The 19,307-nt window shown below is 46.2% G+C and overlaps 1 protein-coding gene across 3 annotated transcripts in view; it reads left to right on the top strand.

Moving 5' to 3' along the window:
- ETV7 (ETS variant transcription factor 7) overlaps positions 1-19,058 on the top strand; it is a 28,404-nt gene extending 9,346 nt beyond the window's left edge. The window contains exons 3-8 of one of the 3 annotated variants that reach the window (XM_077161617.1): positions 9,693-9,857; positions 11,456-11,581; positions 13,577-13,810; positions 16,120-16,262; positions 17,796-17,896; positions 18,008-19,058. In XM_077161617.1, coding sequence (XP_077017732.1) covers positions 9,693-9,857; positions 11,456-11,581; positions 13,577-13,810; positions 16,120-16,262; positions 17,796-17,896; positions 18,008-18,125 — 887 coding nt within the window. In that variant the 3' untranslated portion in view covers positions 18,126-19,058. The remainder of the gene's footprint in view (positions 1-9,692; positions 9,858-11,455; positions 11,582-13,576; positions 13,811-16,119; positions 16,263-17,795; positions 17,897-18,007) is intronic. The other 2 variants (XM_077161615.1, XM_077161616.1) reach the window with 2 other exon arrangements.
- Positions 19,059-19,307: the final 249 nt, after the last annotated feature.

Below are 19,307 nucleotides of genomic sequence, written 5' to 3'. Positions count from 1 at the left end.
GATTCCATGTACTATGATTACTTTCCAGAAACCTACAACCTCCAATGGGTCCCCAGACTAGATAAGTCCTGAAGTACAGAAGGGCCTGTCTTTCCAGAATATCAGCTAGTTCCATCCCCCTATCCCATATAATCGATAGCCCCTTCCAACATGAAAAGTTTAGAATAGGCGTTGCCCAAATATCCTTAAAGATTGGGAGAAAGATCAAAGGAGAAGGTGGAGTAATAACAGAGAAGATAAGGTTTAACAAATGAACATGATTGCTGTATCAATATATTGATGTTTCTTTTGGTCTCCAGTGTCTTGGAGCAGCTAGAAGGGAAAACCTAAAATTGTGGAATTGTAACTCATACCAAACTCTGAAATCTATTCTATAACTAATTGTTGTGATGTACTTTGAAATGTATTGCTTTTTTTGTATATGTGTTATTAATCACAATTGAAAAAAATAGATAGGGTACTAAATGACGCATTTTCCTGACAATCACATCCCAAGTATGCAAACTGCTGACACCAAGTGAAGGTTTGACCCTTTAGATGGCTGGAGTGATGTCATCCCTCTCTTTCTCACATTTCTGGAAACTGGATTTCTATTGCTGGTCATCTCTTTGACCTTTACTCCCCGCCACCCATCCCATTTCTTCCTCAACCTCCAGCTTCCATTCTGATAATCAAGACTGATTTGCCTCAGCAGGAAGGTGAACAACATACTAAACAAATCTCGCTTAGCTTTTTCCCTGTTTATGTGCGTGATGAAGATGTGCAGTGGAGCGGCAGAAAGTTCACTCCAAGGGTGATTGTGATGTCTGTGGTTGAGACGAGTGACAGAAGATGGGCTGGGACAGAGTGGCAGGATTTGTGGGGCCTCTGGCAGGGTGTCCCCCCCAACTCACAGCAGGAGGCTTACCATTCTGTCCTGTGGAAGAGGAGAATGAAAGAGGATTCACTCCACCTTCAGCTCCATGTCCTCTTCCGTGGCCCTCAGGGTCTGTCTGAGGCTGGGGTGGGCCAGGTGCCCTAAGGGACCCAGCTGCTGGGCAGAGACCTCTGGGCTTGCAGGACCCAGGTCAGCTCACAGGGGAGTGAGCCTGGGAGGAGGTGGTGTCTCCTCAAGGGACGGCTTGGGGTGACTGTGAGACAGGAGCCAGTTTAGAGATTGTCATCACCACGGCCTCCTTCCATGACAGAGAAACTCAGACTTGGTGAGAACAAGGGAGTCATCTGTGCATTGATGGCCTGCCTTGCCCTCTAGCCCATAATTCTTTTTTTTTTTTTTTTAATATTTTTATTGACAAATCTTCACACACATACAGTCCATGAACAGTATACCATCAGTGGCTCACACTGTCATCACAGCTGCGTATTCATCACCATGATCATTTTTAGAACATTTGCATCACTCCAGAAAGAGAAATAAACAGACAAAAGAAAAACTCATACATCCCATACCCCTTACCCCTCCCTCTTATTGACCACTAGTATTCCCATCTACCCAATTTATTTTACCATTTGTCCCCCCTATTATTTATTTATTTATTATCCATATTTTTTTACTCATCTGTCCATACACTGGATCAAAGAAGCATCAGATACAAGGTTTTCACAATCTCATAGTTACATTGTGAAAGCTATGTCATTATACAGTCATCTTCAAAAATCAAGGCTACTGGAACACAGCTCTACAGTTTCAGGTATTTCCCTTCAACTACTCCAATACACCATAAACTAAAAAGGGATATCTATATAGTGCATAAGAATAACCTCCAGGATAACCTCGCGACTCTATTTGAAATCTCTCAGCCACTGACACTTTATTTTATCTGATTTCTCTCTTCCCCCTTTTGGTCAAGAAGGCCTTCTCAATTCCATGATGCTGAGTGCCAGGGGATCCCGGGAGTTTTATTTCACATTGCCAGGGAGATTTACACCTCTGAAAGTCATATCCCATGTAGTGGGAATACAGCGAATTCACTTGCCAAGTTGGCTTAGAGAGAGAGCAAGCCCATAACTCTTTAATTCTTGGTCCTGGGTCTCTTCATTTTCCTGGAACTTATTCTCCAGAGAAAAGCTCTCTGAGCTTCCTGCTGCTGAATGCAGAGGAACTGACTTTGTATTTTGAAATTGACTTTCGAAACTTCTAGTTGTGAATAAGCCATGGGGACATCTCTGTATTCATGTGTCACAGGTAGAGGGATGGCATCTTAGGAACTCTGGAAGTACAAGGGAAAGGAGCCTTTGAGGAGCTCAGACAGACTTTGCATGCCTCTGCTCAATTTTACATACTTCACTCATAAGAGAGTCCCTGAGCATTTATTTTATTAATAGGCTTAATTCTAACAACAGTAGTTTCTTGGTATCCTAGAATGGTGCTTCTTAAATGTTAATGTGCCCATGAATCTCCTGGGGGCTTTGTTATAATACAGATTCTGACTGCTGGCTCTGGGGTGGTCTGAGATTTTGCATTTCTAATGAACTCCTAGGTGATGCTGCTGCTGTTGGTCTGAGGACAATTTTTATGTAGTTAAGTCCTAACAGTGATTTTCAAACTGCTGGTCAAGACCCACTGAGGAGGTGTAATCAATTTAGTGGGTCAAGATAATCTTTTTTTCACTGAAAACAGCAAACAAACATGCAAATATTCTTTTTTTTTATTAATTTAGAAAAAACATATCAACAAACAAACAAAAACATTGTTAGCATATGATCATTCCATTCTATATATATAATCAGTAATTCACAATATCATCACATAGTTGCATATTTATGATCATGATCATTTCTTAGAACATTTGCATCAATTCAGAAAAAGAAATAAAAAGAAAACAGAAAAAAATTCATACATACCATACCCCTTACCCCTCCCTTTCACTGATCACTAGCATTTCAATGTAAATTTATTTTAACATTTGCTCCCCCTACTATTTATTTTTATTCCTTATGTTTTACTCATCTGTTGATAAGGTAGATAAAAGGAGCTTCAGACACAAGGTTTTCACAATCACACAGTCACATCGTGAAAACTGTATCATTATACAATCATCTTCAAGAAACATGGCTACTGGAGCACAGCCCTACATTTTCAGGCATTTCCCTCCAGCCTCTCCATTTCATCTTGACTAACAAGGTGATATCTATTTAATGCATAAGAATAATCTCCAGGATAACCTCTCGACTCTGTTTGGAATCTCTCAGCCATTGAAACTTGTGTTTGTCTCATTTTGTTCTTCCCCTTTTTGGTCCAGAAGGTTTTCTCAATCCTTTGATGCTGAGTCTCAGCTCATTCTAGGATTTCTGTCCCATGTTGCCAGGAAGGTCCACACCCCTGGGAGTCATTTCTCATGTAGAGAGGGGAGGGTGGTGAGTTTGCTTATTGTGTTGGCTGGAGAGAGAGGCCACGTCTGAGCAACAAAAGAGGTTCTCTTGGGGGTGACTCTTAGGCCTAATTTTAACTAGGCTTGATCTATCCTTTGTGGGGTTAAGTTTCATATGAACAAACCCCAAGACTGGGGGCTCAGCCTATAGCTTTGGTTGTCCCCACTGCTTGTGAGAATATCAGGAATTCTCCACTTGGAGAAGTTGAATTTTCCCCTTTCTCACCATTCCCCCAAGGGGACTTTGAAAATACATTTTTACTCACTGTTCAAATCACTCTGGGATTTATTGGGGTAACACTCAGGACAAACATACAAAATCTTATGCCCTACTCAAGGTTCCATGTACTTATGGTGTTCAATTAAGCTGCCCACGTAAGTTATATTAGGAACTGCATTAGTCAAAATATAAATTTTGTGCCAAATAAACATTTTTTGCTTTGGTCTCACACATAAGTTAAAATTTTAAAATATGAATTACCATCTATTTTCAACACTCTGAAGTAATGACATTCCTTTGTTCTTCGTCATGCAAAAACATTTTTAAATTTGTACATTTAGTCACTATAATTGTACACTTTAGGCATTGCTAGATTATACCATCTCAATCTTTATCATCTATCTTTCTTTCTGAATTCATTTGTGCCCCCAACCCTCCTCCCTCTATCATTCTCGTATTCAGCTTCATTCAGTGTTCTAACATAATTGACATACACACGACATACACACATTCTTGACATACGAACATTCCATGCATGGTGTACAATCAGTGGCTCACAATATCATCACATCATTGTGTATTCAACACCATGAACTTTTTTTGAACATTTGCATCTCTCCAGCAAAAGAAATCAAAAGAAAAAAACTCGTGCATGTCATACCCCTTACCCCTCCTTCTCATTGACCACTAGTATTTCAATTTATTCAATTTATTTTAACCTTTGTTCCCCCTATTATTTGTTTATTTCTTATCCGTATTTTTACTCGTCTGTCCATATCCTGGATAAAAGAAGCATCGGACACAAGATTTTCACCATCACATAGTCACATTGTGAAAGGTATATCATTCACAATCATCTTCAAGAATCAAGGCTACTGGAACACAGCTCTACGTCTTCAGGCATTTCCCTCCAGCCTCTCTAATACACCTTAAACTAAAAAGGGGATATCTATAAAATGCGTGAGAATAACCTCCAGGATAACCTCTTGACTGTTTGGAATCTCTCAGCCATTGACACTTTATTATGCCTCATTTCTATCTTCCCCCTTTAGGTTGGGAAGGACTTCTCAGTCCCTTTATGTCTGAGTGGAATCTTGAGGGCAAAGTTGGTTAATGTAAAGGAAGTGAAAATAGAGTCGATTATTGCAGAGAGAGGGGGATGCCACAGGCTGTTTGCAGGTGAAGATCCCATGGGTTTAATTTGGTTTGTTTGGTAAGGGAAACTCCAGTTATTAGGCTCACCCCAGTCACTAGATCAGGGAGTCTTGCTGGGGTAGTAGACACCTTCGTGATTTGTTGAATTCTGAGAACTGCTGGGCCCCAGGCCCAAAGAGCCTTTTATATGGATTACGTCTTGTGACAGCAGCTCACATTTTACTCCATGCCAGACACTGGTCTCTAAATTGATTATCTTGTAGAATCCTCCTGAGAGCCCTGTGTGGTCAGCACTATTTTTGTCAGCATCCTTGTTTTACAAATTAGGAAATGGAGACATAGTCATTTAGGTCATATATTTTCAGGTGGTCCTCAGTCTGGCACCGTGATCTGTACCTTCTCTTGTGTGTTTTCACTTCTTAATTTATTTTTTAGGTATAACTTATAGTCAAGGGTACAAACCTTAAATCTACACTCTGTGGACTAATGGATGTGCACACATGTAACCACCATTTAAATCAAGATCTAGAACATTTCCAGCACCCTGGAAAGTTCCCCTGTGCCCCTTGCCAGTCAATTCCTCTCCAAAGAATAGCCTCTATTCTGACTTTTTCTCCCACTTCGGCTTTGTCTGTTCTTTTTTTTTTTATTTCCAACTTATATATTTTAAAAAACAAACTGTATTTTTAGAGCATTTTAGGTTTACAGAAAAATTGCACAGAAAGTAGAGTTCCTATAATACCCCTCTCCCACCCACAGTGTCCTCCAGTATACATCTTGATTTAGTGTGGTTTATTTGATACAACTTGGCCTATTCTTTTTTGGTGTGTGAAAAGAATCTTTTTTTTCTACATTCTCTTTCTCTCGCTGTCTGTGACTGATTTTTATTTAAAAATATTTTTATTATAAACAAACAGACATACCAATATTGTTGATATCAAACATTCTTGACATGGTTACAATCAATGGCTCACAATATCCTCAAATAGTTGTGTATGCATCACCATGATCACTTTTTTGAACATTTGCATCACTCCAGAAAAAGAAAGAAAAAAAAACCCTTACCCCTCCCTTTCATGGACCACTAGTATTTCAGTGTAATCAATTTATTTTAACGTTTGTTTCCCCCTATTATTTGTTTAATTTTATCCATAATTTTTACTCATCTGTCCATACTGTAAATAAAAGAAGCATCAGACACAAGGTTTCACAATCACACAGTCACATTTCACACATTGTGAAAGCTCTGTCATTAAACAATCATCTTCGTGAAACATGGCTTCTGGAGCACAGCTCTACGGTTTCAGGCACTTCCTTCTAGCCACTCTAATACATCTTAAACTAAAAAGGTGATATCTATATAATGCATAAGAATAACCTCCAGGATACCCTCTCGACTGTGTTTGAAATCTCTCAGCCATTGACTCTTTATTTTGTGTCATTTCTATCTTCCCTCTTTTGGTCGAGAAGGTTTTCTCAATCCCTTGGTGCTGAGTCCAGCTCATTCTAAGATTTCTGTCCCACGTTGCCAGGGAGGTTTATACCCCTGGGAGTCTTGTCCCACGTAGAGAGGGGGAGGGCAGCGAGTTTGCTTGCCGTGTTGGCTGAGACTACTTGGCTTATTCTTGCTTATAGTTTTAAATGTATGTTTTGTTTACTTAGCGAAATACCTTTGAGCTTTATCCGTGCTTCTGTGTGTAGCAGTAGTTTGTACTTTCTGTTTTATTACTGAGCTGCATTCCATCACATGCAAGCATCACGGATTGTCCATTCTTCGGTTGATGGACATTTGGGATGTTTTCAGTTGTTGGCTATTGTGAGTGAAGCTGCTCTGAACATTTGCATACATGTCTTTTGGTGGGAGTGTGCACCTCTGTCTCTTGGGTATTTATCTTGGAGTGGGAATGCTGGATCATAGGACATGTGGCCCAGGTGGCACCATGCTGCCCTTCAAACAGCTCAGTAGTCCAGAGAGGCGGGCAGTATCATCCCAGTGTGCAGACGGGGGTTTGAGGCTTAGAGACATTGAGTGCTTATTTGAGATGACTTGACTAGGAACTGAGCTGGACCTTGAACCCCGAGCTTGGGGATTTGGCCTGGAGCTAGGTGGCTGAGTCAGGGAGTAGCAGTTTGACTTCTGAGAGGGGACTTGACCCTCTGAAGGGTTTGGTCAAGATCTCGGTGGCTGAACCACTACTTGGGGACTTGGCTTAAGTCCTGTTGGAAATACCTGTGGCTTCTTTGAAGACATGGAAAACATAAGGCCTCTTTTCTTTATGAGTTGAGTGGAGATCTGGTAGTAATGGGAAAAAAGGTGAGGGTAAATGTGAGCATGAAGCAATGAAAGAAAAATCGGTTACACTCCAGGAAGACACAGGCTTCAAGCTCTCAGGTGCTACCATGGACTGTGTGTGACCACAGATTCCTTAGGAGACATCTTGGAAAACCCCCGTCCATCCATCTGGACGTGGGAGAAGGACCATATCCGTGGCTGACAATGTCTGTAATGTTTGGAGATTTCCCCTCTCAGTGCAGTATTTATGTTTTCATGGAGGCAGCACAGCTGGATGGATGTGGAATCCACCCCCATCCTCCCATCAAACCAGGAAAACGTCTTCCTAGGGCTCAGGAATCACCAACCACCACAAACATCAGGAAATAGGAAACCCTGCAAAAAGTGTGGATTCAGGTCAAGTGCAACTGGCAATTGGATCCCCAAGCCCCGGAAGCCTTGTCTGACTGTGAAGACCTGCCCCTGTCAACCCATGGATCCCACTACCATGCAGTCTCCACATTTCACAATTCATCTCTTTATATATCACTTATGAACTGACAGACTGAGTACCTGCAAAGGCTCCAAATTTATATCTGCACCAGCAATGCCTGAACACATCCTTTTATCACTAAAGTGATGGCCCATTCTTCTCTGGTTGTACATTTCCCCAGCTATGAGGTGGGCCATCTCTTTTCACATGTTTATTAGCTGATTGGATTTGTTCTACTGTAGGAGTTCTCAACCAGGAGCGATCTTGCCCCCCACTTCTGAGGGGACATTGGTTGTTGTCTGGAGGCAGTTTGGGTTGTCAAGAATGGGGGGTGATACTACTGGCATCTAGTGAGGAGAGACCAGAGAGGCTACTCAACTTCCTACAATGCACAGGACGGCTCCTCACCACCTAGAACTATCCAGTTCAAAATGTCCACAGGGCCAAAGTTGAGACATCTGCTCTACTGTGAGGTGCAGGAAGATATTTTTGCCTTTTTTTTAAAAAAAAAAAAAAATCAATTTAGAGGTGCTCTTGACCTATGATAGGCATTGGCCCTTTATCTGTCATCTGCATTACAAATACTTCCCTAAAATCTGTCACCTTTTATTTCTGTTTATGGTATCTTTTGTCACACACACAGATTGGTGTACTAAAATGCATCTTTCATTTTCATTTCTGCCTCTGAGTTTTCTGTCATGGTTGAGGTTTCCCCTACTCTCTCCTGGTGCATATGGCCCCGGGGGCTTCTGTTGAGATTTGTAACATTTTATTCTTTACGACTTTAATTCACCTGAAATTGATTTTTGTGTTTGAGGTGAAGTAACAGTCCAAATATATATTTATTTCCAGGTGGAGAACCAACTGTGTTTTTACTATATCCTTAATTATACTTTTCCCACTAGATAAAATCTCACAGTGCACTGTGCTATGAAAGCAGGGAAATGCAGTAAGGAGAATCTTCCCTTACTTTAATTTAAGAAAAAAAAAAAGAACAGAGGCAAGAATACAGACCACAAAACTATCAGACCTGATGGCATTAACCTAAGACTGACACGTAGATCATCAGAAAAGAAGAGGGAACCCTGAAATGTGTGTGTGTGTGAATTTAATACCTGACGGAGATGAGATTTTATCTAGTGGGAAAAGGAGTGCACAGTGCACTTTTCCTTTGTGCCAGTGATTAAGATTGTATTTAGTAATTATCAGTTGCTAGGGTCCTTCCCTCCTGCTGTTTTCACTCTGTGGCATCCCCGGCACCTGGCAAGTTTCACTCGGGGCATGGCCGGTACTCAGTTAGATACTGGTTGAACGATGAATGATGCAGATCTTTCTCTTTCCATTTAAACACGTGCACTGGTTTCATTTCTTATGTGGTTTTGGGTCTAGGCATACAGAGATTGCAGGCCCAGGCAGAGTGGAAACGGAGGGGGAATAAAAGAAAACAGCCACTTGTCTTGGGTAATGCCAGGAATTAAGGCACAGAAATTGAAGTTGGGTGTAGGAGGCTCCCTTGTCCCCTGGACCATTCCCTTTGCAAACCCAAGGCTGAGCTGGCACAGTCAGGTGGAAAAGCAGGGCAGCCAGTGCCTCGTGCTGCCTGTGGGAACTTAGCTAGCTGCTTCACCTCTGTAAGCCTTGGTTTCTTGTCTGGAAAACAGTAGCAATCACACCATCCACAGTGGACTGTTTGGCCATTCGTACATTCAGAAAGTATGTTTTTATTGAGCTCCTACTATGTTCCAGGCCTGATCTAGGTGCTGAATGTGTCCCAGCACACCCAGCCCACCCAGTGCCTGGCACCTCGTAGATGCTCAATAAATATTTGTTGAATGAATGAGTGCAAAATGGAGAAGGGCATGTGTGGGACAGTAATAAATTAATGGATATACACATATATAACACATATATAGTGGTAAACATATTATTATGTCAAATGTAAAGTGTAATTACAAGGAGTGTCAAGTGCCAGGAAGGAAAAGAACTGGGTGTAGTGATAGAAAAAATGACTGTGGAGGGGAAGGGCAGGAGAGCCTCTGCTTAGATGGGGTGTTCAGGGTGGGCTTCTTGGAGGAGGTGACATTCAGGGGGGCTGTAGTAGGGGCAATGAGAGAATGGTAAGGGGTGAACCTTGCCCTGTGCCTGGCGTCCCGCCCCCAGCCTTGCCCTTGCCGGTTGCAGGCATCCAGCCCACGCTGTGGAGCAGGGAGGACGTGCTGCACTGGCTGCGCTGGGCCGAGCAGGAATACTCTCTGCGGCACACTGGCGAGCAGGGCTTCGAGATGAACGGCCGCGCCCTTTGCATCCTCACCAAGGACGACTTCCGGCTCCGCGCACCCGGTTCAGGTTGGGGAAACTCACAGGCCTTGCTCCAAAACATTTTGATGGCAACTGGCCCAAGTGCCCTTGGAGGCCAGGAAGAGAGGTTGAAGGAGGCTTCACTGGAGTGTCGTGCTCAGCTCCCGGCCTGGTGCCCACACCCCTTTAACCCCCCGTTGCTCTGCCTGGTAGTTCCTAGTCAGAGCAGGCCTTCTGCACAGCCATCTAGTTGGATGCTTGTTTTCAGAGTGCCTTAGGATCTCTTCTGCTCCCCTCCCCTTCCCGTGGCCCTTGTTTCCCCTACCCATTTCCCAATCCCCCAGCAACACCTATACAGGAGAACTAAAGGAAAAGCCAATATCCATTCACGCTGGGGTATGAATGGCTGACGAAGGCTGAAGCCTTTGCCTCCCGACAGGAATGTTGGCTTTAGGCAGACACCAGATCTGAGGCCAAGGGGACGAATTGCCCAGTGTTGGTATTTCAGGCGGTAGGGAGCTTGGTGGGGACGGCTGGCGGTGGGTGCCCGAGGCTGACAGGCAGCAGAGCCTTCTAGGAATCTCTGACGTTACACCTGCCCCTCGGTTGACCTGTTCTCGGGTGGAGCTCAGTGTTTTTGCTGATTTGATATCTTTTTCTTGAGAATACACTCATGTTTTACACGGAATCCTTCTTCTGGCCAAGCAAGGCTGTGGAATACAATGGCAGAAGTTTTCTTAACTATTCCGATTTATTCCCTTCCTTTTAGCACTCCCACTGCTGGTCTCATGTCATATCCTAACATATCCCAACTTCTATCACATGCTTCCCTCTATAAGCATCCTCCAGTGGCTGCTGGGACCTTCGACCCTGGATTTAAGTGCTCTGGTGGGCGGTGGGAGGTGGGTGAAGGTGGAGGCAGAAAACAGTCTCTAGACGGTCTGGTGTACCCCACAGCTGTGATGATTTGGGCAGAGGCAGAACCGGGAAGCTCGTGAGCTGGGGTCCATCCTCTGCGTTCCCATGTCCACTGCTTCTGCTCCCTACCAACACCCCTGGGCCTCAGGTGCCCAGCACCTACATCATACTCCCTGGCTGTTCTGGAATTCCCAAGATGGCTCTTTACCTAGGGATCTCCACTCCTTACCCAGGACATTAAAGGACGTTTCCGGGACCATGGACAGAAAACCAATTCCTGCCTCGTAGGAAGAGGCTGGACCAATCTTCCGATGAAGAGGCCTTGGAAAGAAATGTCTGGGATTGTTTTGCCCCTTAGAATGTAGAGGTAGCCCTTCAGGAAGGCTTGGGGAATCCCTAGAACTAGAAGTACTGCGTCTGCCCCCAGGGACAGGTGGGACGGTTGGAGTGTTTGTGTACTGCACGCAGCTCCCTAGCCAAGGGTGCTGAGATGCATCTTGACCTTGCCAAGCTGCATGCCCTGGAGGGGCTGCACCCACCCTAAGGAAGGGATGTCTTTTGCATTTACCGGTCAGAGGGCCAGAGTAGCCCTGCACATCCTCAGGGCCCCAGTGCCTCTCGACCACGTCAGCCCTAAGTTCGCGATGGGATGTGCCAGCCGCATCCTAAGCGGTGGCTGTCCCCACCCGGCCGGGTCAGCAGTCTGCTCTCCTGTTCCCCCCCGCCAGGTGACGTCCTGTACGAGCTGCTCCAGTACATCAAGACCGAGCGGCGAGCCCTGGTGTGCGGCCCCTTTTTTGGAACGGCCTTTAGGCAAAAGGTGCCCACACAGCAGCCCCCCAGGCCCCTGGAAGGTGAGGAGGCCCTCCGTGGAGCGCTGAGACTCCCCCCCGACTCAGTGGCGTGGGTGGCACGGCTTCCTCAGGGCAAAGTGACAAAGTGACAAAGGAGGCAGCTGCCAGAGGCGGGGGGTGGGGGGTGGGAGGGCAGCTCCCTTTCTCCTCCCGGCCCTCCTCTGCCCTCACCTCTTGCCCTGACTCCAAGAGCCTGAGGGGACTTGTCTCTTGTCTCCCCATTTCTCTGCTCTCTTTTCCAGCAAAGACTTGTTTGTATCGAGCCTCTATTTCCCCTCCTCCATCCTCTCCACGAAACTGCAGACCTAAATATGAAAACACTTTGCTTTCAAGTCCTTACTCGCTGTGACCTCTCACAGCCTGCAGCCTGGTGGACCCTCCCCATTGAAACTCTTTCTTCCCTTAGCTTCCAGGACACCCCACTCTCCTGGTTTTCTTTCTGTCCCACCGGTCACCCCTGCTTGGTCTCTTTTGCTGATTTCTTCTCTCCTATTTCTAAATGTTGGGGCCCCACAGGGCTCGGGGGGCCTCTTCTCTGACTGTCAGACCCTGGTGATCTCATCTCCTTTCGGGTTCTGCATGCCGTCTGGGGTTGACTACCACACGTCTCCAGCCTGAACCCTCTGAACTTCAGGCTTACATACCCCACACTACCCACCCCACACTTCCGTTGAGATGTCTCTGGGCATCTCACACCTAACAGCTCCTAAACCAAATGCCCGAGGTCCTGCCTCGCTACCTTCACCCAAACCAGCTCTTTCTCTGATCTTCCCCATCTAATCCGACAGCAGCATCGTCCTTCATGCTGAACATGCCAAAGGGTCATCTTTGATTCCTCCCCTTCTCTCCCAGTCTCATCTCAACTGTCAGCAATTTCCATCAGCTGTACCTCAACATCTGCCCGGAATCCAATGACTTCTCAAAACTTCACTGCTGTCCTCTGGTCCAGTGCCCATCATCTTTTTGCCTGGAGGACTGCAGCAGCCTCCTTGTTGGGCTCCCTGCTTCCGTCCTTGATCCCCGATGGTCTACCCTCCACCCAGCAGCCATAGGGACTCTTTTAGAACTTAAGAAGATAATGTCACTTCTTTGCTCAAAATCTCCCACTTGCTTGCATCTCACTTGGAGTCAAAGCCACAGTCCTTACAGTGACCTCCCTGCCCTCTGACCTCATCTTTCGTGCCTCTCCCCTTTGCTCAGGCTGCTCCAGCCACTTTGGCCTTTTGTTCACTGAGCAAGCCAGGGGTACCCCTGCCTCAGGGCCTTTGCACTTGCTGTTCTCTCTGCCTGGCATGCTCTTCTCTTCTCTAGATACTCCTATTCTACTTCTTTACCTTCTTCAATTCTCTATTCAAATGTTTCCATGTCAGTGAGGCCTCCCCGGATCAGTCTCTTTAAAATTTAAGCCCCTACCCCTCTCCCATTATTTCTTATCTGCCTTATGATGATTTATATATATTTCACATATTACATACTGTTTCTATTTCCTTTTAAAATCTTAATCACCTCTCTCTTCCCATGAGCTCCATGAAGGTAGAGGTTTTTTTTGGGTTCAATGATGAAGGTTAGAACTAAGATTTATCATTAAAATGAAAATTCATCTATTCTTCTATCCTAAGATTCAGCTATTCTGTAGAATCTTAGAGCAATGCTTCTCAGTAAATATTTATTTATTGGGTAACAGAGAGGACTCTGGACTAGGATGCAGGGCATCTGCTTCTAGATCTGGCCCTGTGGCATCGGCCAATTCTACAGATGAGGGAACAGGTTTGAGGGGTTAAGTTACTTGCCTGGGAGCCGAAGTTAGCCCCAGCCTGCCCGGCCCTTCCCCACCACCCTCCTGCCTCTCTACCTCTACATCCACCCGTAGTCTGACGACTTCTCAGAACTTAGGAGGGACACTAAGAGTGCTGTCCCCCAGGGTGCCCCGGAGCGAGGGGGTCTGCGTCTCGGAGGCTCTGGGGTGGCAGAATCTAGGGTGCTGTCTGCTTGCAGAGGGGACCGGGCCCTCTCAGGCAGCTCCCCAAAGGGACCTCCTACAGCCGCCGCCGCCAGACCTGGGGCTTGCCAGCCTCTTAACCCACCCGGATGCCCCCAGCCTGGCCAGGTGGCCCCTTGGCGGGGAGGAACCTCTCAAGTTTTCCCACTGTGCAGAGCCTGGCTGCAGGGCTGAGGAGGTCTGCTCCTTCCCAGCGGCATCGCCAGCACCCATCGATGGAAGGATAGCTGGTGAGTAGGAGGCTGCGCTCCCCTGGCTGGGAGGGATGGAGATGTGCAGGGCTGAGTCCTGGAGGGCAGGTGCCCTGAGGGTGGGGGCGGGGGTGGGTGGCCTTTTGGGTACTGGCACAGTCTGTCTTCAGGGGGCAGTGCTGCCTGGGAGAGCCAACCCACCCTATCTCCAGGGCAGGGAAAATTATTCATTTTTTTTCATTAGTCATTTCTGTTTTATTTTGTAAATGGAGATAAAATTTGCATACAGTAAATCATGGTATAGCTTCACGAATGTTACAGTTATATCACCCATAACCCCTGCGCAGGTCAAGATATAGAACATTCCAGTGCCTTGGCAGTTTCTCCTAAGCCCCTTCCCAGCCCATTACCCTCCCTCCCCTCCCCTCCAAGCGATCAGCCTTCTGTCTTTTTCACCAAGAATTAGTCTTGCCTGTTCTTGAACTGTATATGAATGAAATCATACAGTATGAGCTGTTTTTATCTGGCTGCTCCTGACTTCTTTCCCTTAATATAAGCTGTGAGATTCATCCATGTTATTAGAAGTATCAATCATCTCTTCCTTTTTTTTTTCTTTCCAATTTTATTGAGATATATTCACATCCTACACAAACCATCCAACCTATACAATCACTGGCTCACAGTATCATCACACAGTTGTGCAGATACCTCCATGATCAATTTTAGAACACTGTCATTACTCTAGAACATAAGAATACATAAGAATGAAAAATAAAACCCAAATCCTCCCCTTATTCTTTTATCCTCACCTCCCCCGTTGTTGACCCATAGTATTGGTGTGAAAATTTGTTGCTGTTGATTAAAGAATAGTAAATACTAAAATAGTACTGTTAACTATAGTCCATAGTTTATGATAGTTATGTTTTCCCCCATATGCCCCTCTATTTTGTTTTTACATTTGTAGTAATTCATGCAAGAACTTATTTAGACACATGACTTTAAACAACTACTTTCAATCATCTGCAATACAGCACGATTATTTATAATCCCAATAATGAGCTACCATCACTTCTGTCCATTCCCAAACATTTAAGTTGAACCTTGTTAACAATTCTGTGCATATTAGGTAACTGCTCCCCTTTCTCTATCTTAAGGTACCATATATACTACATTTTAAGACTCTGTGTTTATGTGTTCTAGTTAGTTCGTATTAGTGAAATAATACAATGTCTGTTCTTTTGTGTCTGTCTTATTCCACTCAGCATTATGTCCTCAAGGTTCATCCATGTTGTCACATGTTTCAGGATCTCATAATTAATTTTTTAATAATTGAGCCTCATTACGTACCAAGAATAGTTCTAAGGCCTTTCCTCAGTCGTTATATTTCATCCTCATAACAGCCCTTTGAAGTTGGTACTTTTATTGGCCCCATTTCACAGATAAAGACACTGAGATCCTGAGAGGTTAAGTGATTTGCCCAAGATCACACAGCAAGTTAGCGGAGGAGCTGGGGTGTGAACCCCAGCAGTCTGGCTCCAGAGCCTGGAACCTCACCAAGTGTTACACTTCCACTCATATTCATTGTTAGAGGACTGACAACCAGACCGATGGACAGAGAAGCTGCCTGCCTTTCTGATAGATATTTTCTAACCATGGCGCGGCCACCATGTTTATTCTAAGACACCACAGAGGGTGCGGAAGCCTGGCTTCTGGGTTGGAAATAACCGGAAATCTGATCTTCTAAAAATGAACGCTTACGTTCTTTGAGTGCCTAAGAGTACCAGGCACCGTGATGAGTGTATTTCATCTGATACATCATTTAACCTCGCACCCCCTTATGAGGAAGCCTGGCTCAGAAGAGGTTGGGTGTCTTGTCTGAAGTTGTCCAGCCAGAGGCCCAGGTCCTTGAGCCGCTCTGCCCTCTTCCCTCTGTGATGACACTTCCGATTTCCCCAACCTCATCGTTAGGAGTGTTGCTGGGGCGGATGTTACAATCCTAATTTAATAAGGGTCCAAGTGGCTGAGGCCTGGACCTGGGGGCCCTGGAGGGCCCTGGAGGTTGGGCTCCCTGCTCTCCCTCCCTCTTCAGAGCTCGGTGACCTTGGACGGCCAGCCTCGTCTCTCAAATACAGGTAGAGGGGCCCATCTCCTAGAGTCAGCAGGACTGAATGAGAGGACAGTGGCTAACGAGCCCCCATGAATGGCCATTTCTGTTAATACTGTCGATTTCACCATCTTGCGGGTCCCTTCTCGGCTTTAGCCCCGAAGGTTCCTGAGAAGCCCTATCTAACACCTGTGTTCCTAGTCTGAGCAAAGCGCCCCACGTGCACCCCTGTGCTGAATTGCAGACTGCCGGCTGCTGTGGGACTATGTGTACCAGCTCCTCTCCGACACCAGGTACGAACCCTACATCAAGTGGGAGGACAGAGACGCCAAGATCTTTCGAGTTGTGGATCCAAATGGGCTTGCCAGACTCTGGGGAAACCACAAGGTGAACCTCGGGTCCCGTGGGTGGGACGGTCTCCACGTTTCTAGAAGGGGACGGGCAGGGAGTCAGAGAGATAGGAAGAGTCAGGCTCGTTTAATTGGAGGGAGATACTGAAGAAAAGGCTGTTACTATCTGTGGATGGGGAATGGCCCTGGGACTTGGGAATCTTGCCCTCTAATTGCCGAATCCCATCATTGCTTAGCATTCGAGACTTTCAAAGCACATCTGCATGAATGGGACATGTCGCGGGGTGGTGAGGAGAATGGCCCCAGGTCTCTGGCCCCACAGAAGAATCAGATGTCAGGGCTGGAAGTGACAGGAGCGCCCACACCCAAGCGAATGTCTGCAAGGTGATTGTAGGTGGTTTACCCCAAACTTGAATAATTAGGTATTTATTTAAGTGAGAATTAGGGTAAGAAACACTTAACAACTGTGTCAATGTCATGATGCACATGGTGACATAAAGAAAGTGTCCTTTTTTTAAAATAAATAAATTCATTTGAGTAAAAAAAATGAGTCTTTTAAAGAAAACTATGATGGACATCAATGATAGCAATATGTAGCATTTGGTAAAGTGCTGTAACATTTGATGGCAGGCACTGCTCTGAGAGTTTGCCTGTATTAACTCATTTAACCCTCACAGCAAACTTGGGAGGTGAGCATCATCAGATGTGGAAACTGAGGCACAGAGAGGCTAACAACTTGCCAAGGGTGTGCAGCCAATAAGTGACAGAGCAGGGGTTTGAGTCCCCCGGGGGTTCTGGACCCAGCTCTGTTACACTGACTCTCAGTAACGGAGAAGGGAGGATGTAAATGACTAAAGACAGGACAGTCCTTATCTCATCGGGTCTCTGCATCTTTCAGGGAGGGAAACAGGCCCCGGGGAGCAGCGATTCCATTTAATAATCACATGCTTTATGCCAAGCACTGTGCTAAATGCTTCCACAGATTAGTTCATTTAATCCATAACAAACCTGTGAGATGGATATTCCTATCCTCATTTTATAGCTGGGAGAAATAAACTCAGAGAGGTAAAGATACTTGTCCAAGGTCACACAGCTGCTTACTGGTGGAGCTGAGGCTCAAACTGACCCCAAAGCCCAGGCTCTTTGCCCTTCCACTGCACTGCCCACCTCCCATAGAAATGAAAAAATGACTTGGCTAAAGTCACACAGCTGGTGACAAGGCCGTCCATGTCACCCCCCCTGCTGCCTCTCTGTTTGTGTTTTCAGCTAATATATATTTATATGTTGCTGCTTCTGGCATTTGCTATTTCAAAGTGACACACAGTTCACACCCGCCCCCCAGGTTCTCAGTCAGGTAGGTGAGAGAGCCATCCAATTATTTTTCCCCAAACTTTCCCTCGTCTTTCTCCTTCAAAACGCAAGGCAACTCTCATAAACCCTCACAGATCCCTGGGCAGAGGGACTTAAGAAGCCACCCAGTCCAAACTGCTTGCTTCCAGGTGTGGGAACTGAGGCCTGGAAGGAGCAGGGTGAGAGGTGGGAGGGTGATGTGGGCTGCTTTGCCTTCCAGAACCGGGTGAACATGACCTATGAGAAGATGTCGCGTGCCCTACGCCACTACTACAAGCTGAACATCATTAAGAAAGAACCTGGGCAAAAGCTCCTGTTCAGGTGAGTGGCCTGGGGGCCAAGGTGAAAAGGGGAATTGCTGCTGGGGCGGGGTCTGCTGGGCTTCCCCTGCAGTTGAGTCGGGTTGATGTGCAGCTGTGACCTGAATTCCAGATTTCTGAAGACGCCAGGGAAGATGGTCCGGGACAAGGACAGCATCCTGGAGCAGCTGGAGAACCAGGGGCAGGACAGAATGGATTTCAAAGATGAGATGCTGGAAGTCTCTCCATGAGGGGCAGGTGGACTCCAGGCTGATGGAGTGGGGACTGAGTCTCCCGTGAAGGCGGCTGCATGGCACCTCCTCCCTCCTCCCGGAACAGTGGGACTCCTCAGCTGGATTTTGAACTTATGGGATCACAACTGTTGTCTCGGGGCTTCAAAGCTGCCTAGGGACCTGGGAGGGCCGATAACTTGGGGCGCTCTCACCTCTAGGACAGGGCATGGTGTCATCCTTTGGGTAGGGCAGCCCTGTGGCCAAGTGGGGTTGCAGGGAAGGGACTCTTCTCTCCCTACCCCTTGGCACCTGCCCAGCTTGGAAGAGGTAGCTGGGTCCTGAGAAGGCAGGCAGCCCAATGCCTTCAATTTACCGAAGAAGGAAACTGAGGTCTCTTGCTGAACCTCAGCTTTCCTCATCTGTACAAGGGGCATGCTCATGAAACCCATCCTCAGGGGCTGACGCATGAAATGGAGAAAAGGATTAGTGCTTTGTCAACCTTAGCAATAATAACCATAATGACAGTTGGCATTTCTTAAGTGGTTACTACATGCCAGGTACCAGGCGTTGTGCTAAGGGCCCTATATATTTTTATCTCATTTAATTCACACACGAACCCTCTGATGGAGTAACTGAGGTGAGGCACCCTGAGTAGCTGGCAGAGTGGGGGTGCCTCTCCAGAACCGAGTGCTGTTCCTTGCTTTATTGCTCTGGGGATATTTGGGTGCTTCCCAAACTGAGACCAGAGCCCATCCCTCTGCCCTTGGGGTCTTTGATGAACAGTTTGTTTAACTTGGCCCAAACCCTTATTTTTTGGTTTTTGGTCCTTTGGTGACTCTGAGACTGTGATGCAGTGAGATCCTCATGCCCGCCCCTGCCCCCGCGGCCTCCTGTGGAGGGCATGCCCCAGCAGCTCAGGGTGCCCCCTGAAAAGCTTTCCAAGTTTCCTTGGGTGGCCTTTGGTGGGAGACGACTGGACTCTTCGCTAAATGTCTCAGTTGTCACTGTCTGTGCCTGTGTAGCCCTGTGGTTCTCAAAGGGTGGCCCCGGGAACAGCAGCAGCAGCAGCATCTGGGAAATTGTTAGAAATGCAAGTTCTCAGCCTTGCCCCAAGCCTGCAGAATCATAAACTCAGAATCAAAAGGCTGCGTTTCAACAAGCCCTTCCGGTGATTCTGATATGTTCTCGAGGATGCATACT

Source organism: Tamandua tetradactyla, chromosome 5 (assembly GCF_023851605.1).
Source record: "Tamandua tetradactyla isolate mTamTet1 chromosome 5, mTamTet1.pri, whole genome shotgun sequence".
Lineage (NCBI taxonomy): Eukaryota > Metazoa > Chordata > Mammalia > Pilosa > Myrmecophagidae > Tamandua > Tamandua tetradactyla.
This window is presented reverse-complemented; position numbering and strand designations above follow the sequence as displayed.